Source organism: Ranitomeya imitator, chromosome 1 (assembly GCF_032444005.1).
Source record: "Ranitomeya imitator isolate aRanImi1 chromosome 1, aRanImi1.pri, whole genome shotgun sequence".
Classification (NCBI taxonomy): domain Eukaryota; kingdom Metazoa; phylum Chordata; class Amphibia; order Anura; family Dendrobatidae; genus Ranitomeya; species Ranitomeya imitator.
In genome coordinates this window covers 984,656,724-984,671,005 of record NC_091282.1, presented here as the reverse complement: position 1 = coordinate 984,671,005, position 14,282 = coordinate 984,656,724, and the positions used below count along the sequence as shown (strand labels likewise).

Below are 14,282 nucleotides of genomic sequence, written 5' to 3'. Positions count from 1 at the left end.
CATATCCCACCGCTACACGGGAATGGGAAGAGTGGCCAAGTGCCGGAATAGGCGCATCTTCCAGATGTGCCTTTTCTGGGGTGGCTGGGGGCAGGTGTTTTTAGCCAGGGGGGGCCAATAACCAAGGACCCTCTCCAGACTATTAATATCTGCCCTCAGTCACTGGCTTTACTACTCTGGCGGAGAAAATTGTGCGGGAGCCCACGCCAATTTTTTCCGCCATTTAACCCCTTATTTTACTAACTAGAACGGCCAAATTTTGCATAGACACACTACTAACATTAGTAGTGTGGAATATGCAAAAAAAATGGGGATATGAGATGGTTTACTGTATGTAAACCAGGTCTCATATCATGTCGGGTTTAGGAAGAAGAAAGCAAAAGCCGGTAATTGAATTACTGGCTTTCTGCTATCTCGCGCTGTATGAAGTAATAATATGTATACATATATGTGTCTCCCTGACTAATATATATATATATATATATATATATATATATATATATATATATATATATATATATATATAGATATAGAGAGAGAGAGAGAGAGAGAGAGAGAGAGAGAGAGAGAGAGAGAGAGAGAGAGAGAGAGAGAGAGACAGTATATATGGTTTGTTTGTTTTTTTAACACATGGATCCCTTGTATAGCCGTATGTCGGTTTTGCAAGCCTGCGATAAAAACACGCATTACGGCTGCCATACGGATTACATACGGAGGATGCCATGCGCAAAAAACGCTGAAACACCCTGCCTACGGAGGAGCTACGGACCACTATTTTCGAGACTTTTCAGCATATTACGGCCGTAATATACGGACCGTATTTTCATACGCTGAGTGTGAAGCCGGCCTTAAACTGTAAAAAAAAGTATTGACATGTAGAGGGCACTTGGAACAGGTGTTTCACTAGAGGTGTTTTATTTTCAGCAAACATTAAAGGTAAATTTAAAGATTCAAGGTACATAACATTACAAGATCATTTTACTAAACCATTTCATCTTGCCATCCCACACGTCCATTCTCAGAAACAAAGTAGGCTGCAACTCTATCCCTCATTTGGGCAACTTAAACGGGTTACTAACAGGTTCATAAAGTTCAATGTTGGGTCGCTCTTTAGCCATTATATAGTTGTGCAGAAGCACACGCGCATCGACTACCTCATCGACCGTCTCAATTTTCAGATTAATGGCTGTCCCTTAAATGCAGCATTTCGAGACAAGCATACCATAGGCACACTCAACAGTTCTTCATGCCCTGATCAGTCAGTCAAGTCCCGACTGGAGTATGGTTTAAGGAGGTTTCCACACATCAGAAAGGCCTCATCCCCAACAAATGGCATTGACGGGTCTTCAGTGTTGGGAAGAGGTTGTGAAAGGGGGAAATTAAAATGATTCCCATACAACCCTTGGCCCATGCCCGAGTTTTTAAATGTCTGGGAGTCATTACCACGGCCAAAAGATCCAATGTCCATGGCGACAAACTTACAGTCCGCAGCTGCAATCGCCATGAGCACTATGGCAAAATATTTTTTTTATAATTAAAGTACTCGGATCCAATTCCAGACGGTTTGGTAATCCGGATAGGTTTTCCACCCACTGCTCCCAAACAGTTGGGGAAATTACAAACATCAAAAAAAATATGCTGCAGTTTCCTGCCAGATTTCCGTGGTGGGTATAATGGTGGGTATAAATTCCTCACGGAGAACATCCCACAAAGCCCGGCAGGTGTCTGCGACAATCCCAGATAGTGTAGAAATTCCAATCCGGAACTGGAAATGTAGTGATGATAGGCTCTCTCCGGTAGCCAGGAATCTGCAGAACAGAGAAAGAAAAACAAATTCAGAACAATAATATTTATGACAAAGGTTTTGCAAAACAGAGAAAAAAAAAAAAAAAAAAAGGACATGGCTTTTAGAACAATATTTAGAACAGTTTTTTGCAAAACAAAAAGAATGAAGGACATTGCAGAACAATAATAATTATGACAGGCGTTTATTTTAAAATATTACGTACCTTAGTGTCACCAGCAGAGGTTCCTCAGCAGGAATCGCTCTACGGAGCTGGGTGTCCTGCTTGCTGATGGCTCCTTGTACATGAAGCAACAAATCCATGAAGCTCTCGAGACAACCTCGTGTACTTAAAACATTTCTCAGGATTTTCACGAAGCTCACTGTATAAGGAGTGGTAGGCTCCACGGCTCTCTCGGAGTTCAACAATGGGGTGCTGCCGAAAGCGCCAATGCAGTCTTCTCTGTCTTTCTCTTTTCCGTTCTTGCTCACAAGCAAAGGCAAGAAACAAGTTGACTTCCAAATCCAGATTCCATGCGAAGATCCATCTTGACGCTGCATACAGGAGCAAAATCTGAGGATTTCATCTGTACAAGGGTCTATATACAGAAATCCCATGAGACACGCCTATTTGGCATGGCTTGTGTCAAGGAAATTCTCCTGGAAAATCTTTTTCCTATCGAACGCATGCGCATAAAAACCGCAAACGCATACAAAAACAGCATTTTTTTCCATCATGCGTAAGCTAACGCGGATAAAAAACGCTGTGTTATCATGCGTTTGCGGACAAGACGCTGCGGACTCAACCGCAAATGTGAAACTAGCCTTACTTGAAGTTTAATAGCTTTCACAATCCCCACAATGTTATCGATTACAAAAATATTTTGATGTATACTTATCTCACGAGAGGTATTGACAGACAGCCTAACAAATCTTTGTCTGTCAAATTTTACGTTTATTTTTTCCACTGATAAACTCAAACTACAGAACAATTCAAATTGATAAGTTGTACAAAAACGTTTGATTGATACTGTACTTCAGGTGGTAGACGTGGTAATTTGTCATAAATTAGTGAATTTGTATGACAACTTAAAAAAAAAAAAAACAGCACACACTATTGTATGTTAACTACAGTTGAAATGAGAAGTTTGCAAACACTATGCAAAACGACACATTTGCATGTTTTTCTCAATATATCTGACATGAAATCAGAATAAACCTTTCCCGTTTTAGGTCAATTAGGACTATCATAATTATTAATATTTGCCAAATGACAAAATAATGAGATAAAAATGCTTAAAAACATTCTATTACTTACTGCAAAATCAAACGTTTTCATACACTAAGATTACTATGCCATTAAACAATTTTGGACTGCCCATATGATGATGTCACGTGTTTGGAAGCTTCTAATAGGTTTTTTGGCAACATTTGAGTTAATTAGAGACACACCTGTGGATGTATTTTAAAGCACACCTGAAACATACTACTTCTGTATGTAGCAACACGGGAATGTCTAAAGATATCAGCCAAAATATCAGGAAGAGAATTGTGGACTTGCACAAGTCTGGCTCATCCTTGGATACAATTTCAAGATATCTGAAGATGACTCGCTCATCAAGTACAAACAAGATGGGAATGTCCAGCCATTAAACAGCTGAGGAAGGAGACGGGTTCTGTGTCCCAGAGATGAACGTGCTTTGGTTCGACATGAGCATATCAACCCAAAGACAAAAGACCTTGTCAAGATGATGGCGGAAGCTGATAAGATTGTGTCAATATCGACAGTGAAACAAGTACTGTATCAACATGGGCTGAAAGACCACTCTGACAGGAAGAAGCCCTTAAGGTACCTTCACACTGAACGATATCGCTAGCGATCCGTGACGTTGCAGCGTCCTGGCTAGCGATATCGTTGAGTTTGACAGGCAGCAGCGATCTGGATCCTGCTGTGCCATCGTTGGTCGGAGCAGAAAGTCCCCCGGCGCTGTGCTTCTCTGCACTGTGTAAGCGCTGGCCGGAAAGCACCGCTGTGCTTTCCGGCTGGCGCTCACAGTCAGTGCAGAGAAGCACAGCGCCGGGGGACAGACACCGGAATGTAAGTATGTAGTGTTTGTTTGTTTTTTACTTTTACGCTGGTAACCAGTGTAAACATCAGGTTACTAAGCGCGGTCCTGCGCTTAGTAACCCGATGTTTACCCTGGTTACCAGGGGACTTCGCATAGTTGGCCGCTGGAGAGCTGTCTGTGTGACAGTTCTCCAGCGACCACACAGCGACGCTGCAGCGATCGGGATCATTGTCTAGATCGCTGCAGCGTCGCTAAATGTGACGGTACCTTTAGTCCAAAAGAGAGATAAAAAAGCCAGATTAAGGTTTGCAAATGAACAAAGGAACAAAGTCCTCAATTTTTGGAGACATGTCCTGTGGTCTGATGAAACTAAAATTTAACTTTTTGGGCATAATGACCATCATTATGTTTGGAGTAAATATGGACAAGCTTGGAAGACTAAAACCACCAGCCCAACTGTGAAACACTGGGGTGGCAGCATCATGCTGTGGGGTTGTTTTGCTGCAGGAGGGAATGGTGCTCTTCACAAAATAGATGGCATCATAAGAAAAGACGACTATGTGGAAATACTGAAGCAACATCTCAAGACATCAGCCAGGAAGATAAAGCTTGGGGAGAAATGGGTCTTCCAAATGGACAATGACCCGAAGCATACTGCCAAAATAGTAACAAAGGGGCTTAAGGATAATAATAATATTATTTTATATAGCGCTAACATATTCCGCAGTGCTTTACATTTTGCACACATTATCATTGCTGTCCCCGATGGGGCTCACAATCTAAATTCCCTATCAGTATGTCTTTGGAATGTGGGAGGAAACCGGAGTGCCCGGAGGAAACCCAAGCAAACATGGAGAGAACATACAAACTCTTTGCAGATGTTGTCCTTGGTGGGGTTTGAACCCAGGACTCCAGCGCTGCAAGGCTGCAGTGCTAACCACTGCACCACTTTGTGCTAACAAAGTCAATGTTTTGGAGTGGCCATCACAAAGCCTTGATCTCAATCCTATTGAAACTATGGGCAAAGCTAAGAAGGCAGATGCGAGCAAAGCGACCTACAAACCTGGATCAGTTACATCAGTTTTTTCAGGAGGAATGGACCCAAATCCCAGCCAACTATTGTGAGAAGCTTGTGTAAGTTTTATTCTGATTTCATGTCAGATATTGGGAAAAACATGTATATGTGTCTTTTTATATAGTGTAAGTGAACTTCTGGTTTCAACTATAGGCGTAGCTGCAAAATTTACCTAAACATCAGATGCTTCAGAGAGGAAGAGGACTAGAACTCTAGTGCCAAATGACACATGACAAGGCTCGTTAAAGGTTCCGCATTGACTTTTAGGTTTGCTACTTCCAATAGGTGGCACTAGAGTTCTAGTCCTGTTCCTCTCTGAAGAGGCAATTTGCATATTTCCCAGAGGAGCATTGCGGCTTAAAAGTCTAATCTCGGCATACTCAACATGTCGCTCTCCGCAAGGAGAAACGTTACCATTTGGATCGTAAACATCAGAGAAATTGATAATCGGCACTAAACTGTCCTGTAGTTGCCTGTTTTGGTGTATTAAAACCTGTAATAATCTCTGCATCTGTCTGAAGCACAATGTGAACTAGATGCAGAGCACTACGCCAAGCCTCAACCTTTGGAATAACATTATCGTACACTGTGACCAGTCTATGATCAGTGAGAAATTCTCTCTCACCCTTTAAAACCTTCTTGAAGTACTCATTAAACACATATGATGAAGGAGAAGAGCAAGCACTGATGTTTTTGAGTTCATTTTGTATAATAGTCAGAGCTTGTAATTCTGAAGAATATTCACCCATGTTAAAAAGAAGAGTAGAAAGATACTTAATCCAGCCGTTGGCAAAGCATTTATAGACAAAGGATTGGTAATCGACAACAGAGCTGGACATCCATGACGAGGTGCAGGACAGTGATCCTCTAATGATTGAACTAGAGGGTACAAGCGTTTTCTCAAGTTTTTGGAGATGATTTAGACAGAATAATTCAACAGCACCACCTCCAGGAAATACTTTTTGATCAAGAAGAGCATCATATAATTTATAAAAACAAGTCCAAAACTGATCTTCCATGACCTGCATTTTGGAATATAAACTGCAACTTTGCACAACAGTGACAAGATTAATCCCATGTGCATGGAGATTCACAGCAATTGTTTGGTTTGAACTCCCCTGTGGAAATATTTTGGCAAACACCCCACAGCCTATGCTATGGTCCCTTACCTGTGTGAGATAGGTCACTATTTCTGCGCCTGTGCAGTCACTAAATGCCTGAAGAACGTTTGGCTTTACATGAGTAATAATGAGAATATTCTTATGAATACATTGCATTATAAGCTGTGGACAAGCATCATCCCTCACTAAAATTAAGTTTATATTTGCGTGAACAATTTTCTGACATGCTTTATCTATCCATGACTCCTTAGACGAACTTAGATGGTCTGCAAATTTAGATACCAATTTTAGATTTGTTGCCATATTAAAGCCAAGATGTCTATACTTTTCTGTCAGTTCTCCGTCCAAAAGAAGAACTCTTAAAGGTTTGCCCTCAAACTTTTCAACAATGGTAGCATATTCTGGTCTTACTAAAGTCACATATCCAAAAGTAGCACTTGAGTTCAATTCTGAAAGACCTCTTAAAATGCAAATGTTTACATAGGACGCCTTGAAGAGATCATTGGTCACAAACATTTCAGGAGTGTTTTCAAGCATAAGAGTAGCGGCCTTCTCCACGAGTTCCATTGCTTCCCAATTCCCGTGACTCAAAGACTTTGTTAGATTTTCCAAAATGTGGCAACTGGTTTGTGAAGGATCCTGAAAATTGCTTACTTTTGAGATTGAGAAGTGTCTACTATGTGATAGTTTGCTCATCTGGCATAGTTTACTATTTATGTTTCCCCTACTAGACGGAATAATATCTACATTTTTTACTGTATTAGGAATGTGTCCTGGGCATTTAAGGTCAAAGGGTTCACTTCGAGAAGATGAGACGCAATGAGTTTCATGATTATAAACACTATCACTTCTTAAATCCGGTACATATGTCCTATGACTTGAGATCTGCTTTGTAGCAAGTACATTATGAATTGGTATGTGTAAAGCTTCAAGGCTTTCAATACAAGAATTTAGCCCTTCTACCATTACTGAGACAATCAATGAAATGGGAACTCCGTGGTGAAGGCATTCAAGAACAGCTTTGCTCCATACTCCAACAAGGAAAAACAGAGTGGTTGTACCAGTCTTATAAGCTTTGTGATGGGCTTGAATAGTTTCATTAAGGAGTTGGCCAACTGCACTGGATAAATCTAGACTCTCCAGAAGTCTGAATGCTGAGCAAGTCAAAGAGCTTTCTTGAGTGTCTGGATCGTAAATAAACTTGTATGAATTTTCTGGTCCTAGGAAGGTCTTCACCGAAGATGAGAAGTTACATAATTCAACCAATCCCAAGTGGCCTCTTAATTTCATAGTAGACATGATGGCCTAAGGTTGAAAAGAATGGATTTATTCTGGTGGTCATATCTAGCTGTAAATAGGTTCTCCAATGGTAGCAAGCATGGCTGCCCATAAATGTACTGACTTTTGCCAAGAAGCCTACACAACCAGTGTGAACTGCATGTTTCTGCAATTAGGTTTTGTGTGTGGCCAGATGAACAGAAGAACTATGCGGAATTACGGCACAGCTAGAAACTGCAGCCATGGCCAACAGCATGGCACTTCACAGTAAATTGTGCGGGCTTTTTGGGGAGCTGCTACATGTATGGGCACCAATATTTTTACCCAAGGAGCCAAAGTACCAATTAATTCTGAGCAAGCGATGCTGTTAGGAAGATCTCTGGACTGACGGAAACTAATTAGATTCTGTCCAATGCAGTAACTGGAAGGTTATACTGCCGTTACAAAGATCATTGCACCACTCCAGCCGTTTTCTTTATTTGACCACTGGAGTGGTGTCACTAATCTAAGTTTCCTACAACTAGGCTTACACTTCACATGTTCTCGGCACAGCTCAGGTCGGTCTTCTGCAGGTTGTGAGCTGCCAGATTGCTCCAGTGTTTACTGGACTAGGCAGAGATCACTTCTCAATGTAAGTCTATGAGAGCTAGAACGAGGCCAGTATAAGGGTCTCATAGATTAACATTGAGAGCTTATGACCGTTACCTCTGGTTTCCGGTCAGTTGTAGTCATATGAAGGAGGCGCCGGGAGAAGCTGAAGAGGGCGGCTGGTGAGTAGAATACTAGTGGCAGGGAACTTTTAGCACCGCAATAAAAGATTTGCTGGAGTGGTGCTATAACAGACCCCTGGAAGGAAAGAAACCGACCTTTCATGTGCCACGTGGTAGAGGTAACTCAGTAGCTGGCCTGTTGATCCCTTAGTACACCGTGTGAAGGGGCACAGGCGCTAACCCCCTCCACATGTGGCAGACGCCGGCTGTGTTACACCACCGATAAGTGTCTGACAGCACCGAGTGCCGCAGCTAAATCATTCACATGGCGCTGCCAATATCTGACAGTGGCTATAACAGGGAATCTGTCACCTCAATTTTGCCCGATAAACTGCGGCCACCGCCATCAGGGGCTTATTTACAGCATTCTGGAATCCCTTTAAGAGCAGCCGTCGTCCACAATGCCATCTCAGAGGGCCAGCGGCAGACAGGAGCTGGCTGAACACCCCATGGCTGCCATACTGGCACTCCTGTGAGGCCCAATGGCAGGCTGTAGGACTACAGTGCCTAATACACAGGTGCCGGATTCTATGGTGTGCCACCATTAACAGACCGCTGCTGCTATTACCATGGGGAAAGGGCTTCACCTGTGGTAACAGACGTCTGTGCGCCGGGTCATTAATCTGACGCCCCCTAGTGTAGCACACACAGCACTGCAGGAGACGCCAGACCCATGTGCACGGAGGACACACATTACCGGCTCTGCAGGCCGCTCAGTTCTCCCTACCGGAGTTATCGCCGGTACTGCAGCCTCCAGATCAAAGACAGTGACTTCGTTGCCATGAGAACCACTGCACACGATTTGCTTCCGGTATAAGCCCCAGACGCTAAAAATTGGCTGTCGCTGATTGGTTATTACTCAGTGAATCGGAAGTGATTGTAACTGTCACGCCCCATCTCTGTAGTGTCCAATCAGTGTCTTGCCGCATGCTCAAACTCATTGCGCATGCGCTTGGGTAACCGTTGCCCATGGTAAAGGAGACGCGAAGCTTTTACAATTACGCATGCGTACAGAGAGGAGCCCTACACAGCGTGACACAAAAACATCGCAGGATAGCCCCGCCTTATAATAGCGACGAAAAGGGTGAGGGGCGGGGTTTTGTTGGTATCCGCGGCGCAATGAAGCAGGTGTGGCGTTGTCATGGAAACGTTCTAATTAGCGTCTGTGTCTCCAACGTTCTGTCGGAATGGCGGGCATTGTGCTGCACTGATGCTCATGTAGGCGGGTTCTTCCAGCCATAAACCCAGGGGCAGGGCGGCTCCCGGGAGACAGTGCGGGCTGGAGAGCCGTTACCCAGTAACAGACGCGCAGTGAGGAGCCTGCTGCCGGAGAGTACAGCGCCCGCCGGGAGATGGTACGTGGTGCCGGCGGCGTTATACGGAGGGTGGCCCGGTGTACAGCGCTCACTGGGCGTCATGTGGGGGTGGGGTGCCCGGAGACCACCAGCAGCTCTGACGCTGGGCCACTGGTCAGATATCGCCTCACTCACAGGTTTGCTGTACAGTAATGAGCGGGCTTGTAACTGTGTATGGGGGCACAGCGGCCCACGGAGGGGTTTACCTGTACCCCTGAGCCAGTGTATATACCGGGGACGTACCGGGTAATGCCGCACGTCGTGTATACCGGGGACGTACCGGATAATGCCGCACGTCGTGTATACCGGGGACGTACCGGGTAATGCCGCACGTCGTGTATACCGGGGACGTACCGGATAATGCCGCACATCGTGTATATACCGGGGACGTACCGGATAATGCCGCACGTCGTGTATACCGGGGACGTACCGGATAATGCCGCACGTCGTGTATACCGGGGACGTACCGGGTAATGCCGCACGTCGTGTATACCGGGGACGTACCGGATAATGCCGCACGTCGTGTATACCGGGGACGTGCCGGATAATGCCGCACGTCGTGTATACCGGGGACGTACCGGATAATGCCGCACGTCGTGTATACCGGGGACGTACCGGATAATGCCGCACGTCGTGTATACCGGGGACGTACCGGATAATGCCGCACGTCGTGTATACCGGGGACGTACCGGATAATGCCGCACGTCGTGTATACCGGGGACGTGCCGGATAATGCCGCACGTCGTGTATACCGGGGACGTACCGGATAATGCCGCACGTCGTGTATATACCGGGGACGTACCGGATAATGCCGCACGTCGTGTATACCGGGGACGTACCGGATAATGCCGCACGTCGTGTATACCGGGGACGTACCGGATAATGCCGCACGTCGTGTATACCGGGGACGTACCGGATAATGCCGCACGTCGTGTATATACCGGGGACGTACCGGATAATGCCGCACGTCGTGTATACCGGGGACGTACCGGATAATGCCGCACGTCGTGTATACCGGGGACGTACCGGATAATGCCGCACGTCGTGTATACCGGGGACGTGCCGGATAATGCTGCACGTTGTATATAGCACATCACTCCTCTCATCCTCCAGCACGTCACTCCTCTCATCCTGTGTATATACAGCCTCATCCTCTGCATATACAGCCCCATCATCCAGCACGTCACTCCTCTCATCCTCTGCATATACAGCCCCATCATCCAGCACGTCACTCCTCTCATCCTCTGCATATACAGCCCCATCATCCAGCACGTCACTCCTCTCATCCTCTGCACATACAGCCCCATCATCCAGCACGTCACTCCTCTCATCCTCTGCACATACAGCCCCATCATCCAGCACGTCACTCCTCTCATCCTCTGCACATACAGCCCCATCATCCAGCACGTCACTCCTCTCATCCTCTGCATATACAGCCCCATCATCCAGCACGTCACTCCTCTCATCCTCTGCATATACAGCCCCATCCTCCAGCACGTCACTCCTCTCATCCTCTGCATATACAGCCCCATCCTCCAGCACGTCACTCCTCTCATCCTCTGCACATACAGCCCCATCATCCAGCACGTCACTCCTCTCATCCTCTGCACATACAGCCCCATCATCCAGCACGTCACTCCTCTCATCCTCTGCACATACAGCCCCATCATCCAGCACGTCACTCCTCTCATCCTCTGCACATACAGCCCCATCATCCAGCACGTCACTCCTCTCATCCTCTGCATATACAGCCCCATCATCCAGCACGTCACTCCTCTCATCCTCTGCATATACAGCCCCATCCTCCAGCACGTCACTCCTCTCATCCTCTGCATATACAGCCCCATCCTCCAGCACGTCACTCCTCTCATCCTCTGCATATACAGCCCCATCCTCCAGCACGTCACTCCTCTCATCCTCTGCATATACAGCCTCTTCCTCCAGCACGTCACTCCTCTCATCCTACGTATATACAGCCTCCTCCAGCACGTCACTCCTCTGACCCTCTGTATATATAGCCCCATCCGTATACAGCCCCATCATCCAGCACGTCACTCCTCTCATCCTCTGTGTATACAGCCCCATCCTCCAGCACGTCACTCCTCTCATTCTCTGTATATACAGCCCCATCCTCCAGCACGTCACTCCTTTCATCCTGTGTATATACAGCCTCCTCCAGCATTTCACTCCTCTGACCCTCTGTATATACAGCCCCATCCTCCAGCACGTCACTCCTCTGATCCTCTGTGTATATATAGCCCCATCCTCCAGCACGTCACTCCTCTCATCCTGTGTATATATAGCCCCATCCTCCAGCACGTCACTCCTCTCATCCTCTATATACAGCCCCATCCTCCAGCATGTCACTCCTCTCATCCTCTGTATATACAGCCCCATCCTCCAGCACGTCACTCCTCTCATCCTCTGTATATACAGCCCCATCCTCCAGCACGTCACTCCTCTGATCCTCTGTGTATATATAGCCCCATCCTCCAGCACGTCACTCCTATCCTATTTGCAGCCTAATCATGTAGTACATTACTTCTCTCTGCCACATACTGTAGTACATCGCTCCTCTTGGTTACCTGCGCTGCTACAGCTTCCTAGTATGTGCTCTGCACTGTAATGTGGAGGCTCCGCCCCCCGCAGTGACATCATCCCTCATAGTCGCAGCTCCATTCTCTACCAGTGCACTACAGGGGAGAAGCAGAGATCAGAGCTGTCAGAAAGACGATGCCATCATGTGACACTGTAAGTAGGCGTCTGTCCGCAGGAAACGTCGTCACATGACTGCACAGTCGTTCTGACAGCTCTGCACTCTGCTCCTGCCCTGTTCAGCTGAAGGCATTCTGTCTAGTCACTGAGGACAACAGCCAGTGTGACCGAACTGGGGAGAAGTGGCTGAATGCCACCCCTGGCTGTATCTGTCCTGAGGACACAAGCATCGGTGAAGTAGGGCTATGCCTCTGACCTGGGACAGCTCTGTAAATGTGGGACAGCCCCACCGATTCAGAGATGGTTGGGATATATGTTACTCTACAGTGGTGAAAATAAGTATTTGATGCACTGCCGAATTTGTAAGTTTTCCCACCTACAAAGAATGGAGAGATCTGTAATATTTATCGTAGATACACTTTAACTGTAAGAGACAGAATCTAAAAATAAAAGCAGAAAATCCCATTGTATGATTGTTACATAATTAATTTGCTATTGAAGAGGAGGAGGAAGTCCGGGCTGCAGCTGATCTGACCTCCTCTTCGTGTTCAGTCCCTCCGAAGGCGGGGCAGTGATGCCAGCGCTGACTGGGTAAGGGGCACCACATGTCATTCCACTTCACTAGAAGTCCGGAACCGCGAGTGCTGACACCGCTGGAATGGCGCCGCCATGGTAGGGGAGTATAGTTTTTTTTTTTTAATTCTTATTTTATCGGGGCAAAACATTTTGTTCAAGAAGGTGTTGTCCTAGTAGTGCCGTACCCCTTTAATAACCCCACTGATAGCATCCAAGATGTGTAAGTGCGGGGATTTCTGTACGTTTTGCCCATGTTCAATACTGAATTAATCAAGATGGTTTGAAAATTCAGGTTCCATTGTTTTCATCATTTACCTAACATTAACATGTCTGTCCATCCTGTCGTTTCCATAACTCCATGGCTTTCCCTTCCTGGTGTTGCAGTTTCAGTGTGGAGTGTATATGTTTGTGTTAGACTGCACAATGAAGTTGTCTTCTATACAGAAAACCGTGCTGGGCATACACACTTTTACCCTTCTGTTACATTTTATATCCTGGGCTCCTGTAATTCCTGTTGTTGAACATGTGCCATTTTTGTAGTGCACAGAATATGCTGTCGTCCCTCATCAGCACAATGGGTGATGTGCTGTAATTGGTGGTAGTAATGATTGATGTTACCATGAGTGTACGGCCCCAGGGGATGTGGAGCAAGCACAATGTTTCCATAGTATATGAGGCAGCTGATGATAGTCACTCAAGGCGACTGGTAAATCAGTATGGGATCCTCATCATCTCTGACTCCTACCTCCGATCCTCCACGTTTGTTCGTGCCCCATGTCTGTGGGATTCCGCTTTTGTCATAAGCTGTGGTAGTATCTTGAATTTCTCCCGTGAAGGGTTTACACGCAGACATCTTCATTGTCGGAGCTGCACTCCTTTACAGGACTACCTATCTTACATGTTTGTTCTATAACCGGGCTCTGCGTGCTTTAAACTGAATTATACCATTGTTTCCAGAAGCAGGATTGTTTTCTTTCTATGTATATTGTGACATGTCCTCTATTGGCTTGAGATCAGCTGATTGTGGAGGCCATGTCATCTGATGCAGACCTCCACCCCTATTAACCCTGGTCACTTAGCCCTTATATAGCCTGGATATGTGTTTTGGGTCATTTTCCTGTTGCAACAGAATTAACGTGATAGCTAAGTGCAAACCAGATGGGATGGCATGTTGTGCAGAATGCGGTGGGAGCCATGCTGGGTAAGTGTGCCTTGAAGTTGGAATACGGTAAGTCATCAACAGTGTGACCAGCAAAGCACCGTCACCTTCCCTTCCATGCTTCATGGTGGGCACCACATATGGAGAAGCCTCTGCTCCCCTTTTCTGCATATCACAAAGGCATGGCGTTTGGTAAATTTTGACTCGTCAGTCCATGCTACAGATTTCCACTGATGTAATATCTGGTCCTTGTGTGGCTTGGCTCAGACAAGTCTCTCCTTGTTTGCAGCCCTCAGTAGGGCTTCTCAGTCTCCTTTGGGCAGGTGATGTTGTTGCCTTTTCTACTTAACATCTGTGCAACATTTGAGGGTTCTGTTACCT

General features: G+C 46.1%; 2 protein-coding genes across 2 annotated transcripts in view; one reads left to right on the top strand and one right to left on the bottom strand.

The window, feature by feature from the left end:
* Positions 1–894: 894 nt before the first annotated feature.
* LOC138653191 (uncharacterized) lies at positions 895–9,044 on the bottom strand. Its single transcript, XM_069743223.1, has 4 exons — positions 9,021–9,044; positions 8,824–8,901; positions 2,010–2,338; positions 895–1,808 (listed from the first exon to the last, which is right to left on the bottom strand). Exons 1-4 carry the CDS (start codon positions 9,042–9,044, stop codon positions 1,625–1,627), a joined length of 615 nt encoding a protein of 204 aa, XP_069599324.1. The 3' UTR covers positions 895–1,624.
* Positions 9,045–9,079: 35 nt separating this feature from the next.
* Positions 9,080–14,282, top strand: part of LOC138656716 (uncharacterized) — a 38,567-nt gene continuing 33,364 nt past the window's right edge. The window contains exon 1 of the mRNA XM_069743907.1: positions 9,080–9,451. Within this exon, the coding sequence (XP_069600008.1) occupies positions 9,449–9,451 (3 nt within the window). The 5' untranslated portion in view covers positions 9,080–9,448. The remainder of the gene's footprint in view (positions 9,452–14,282) is intronic.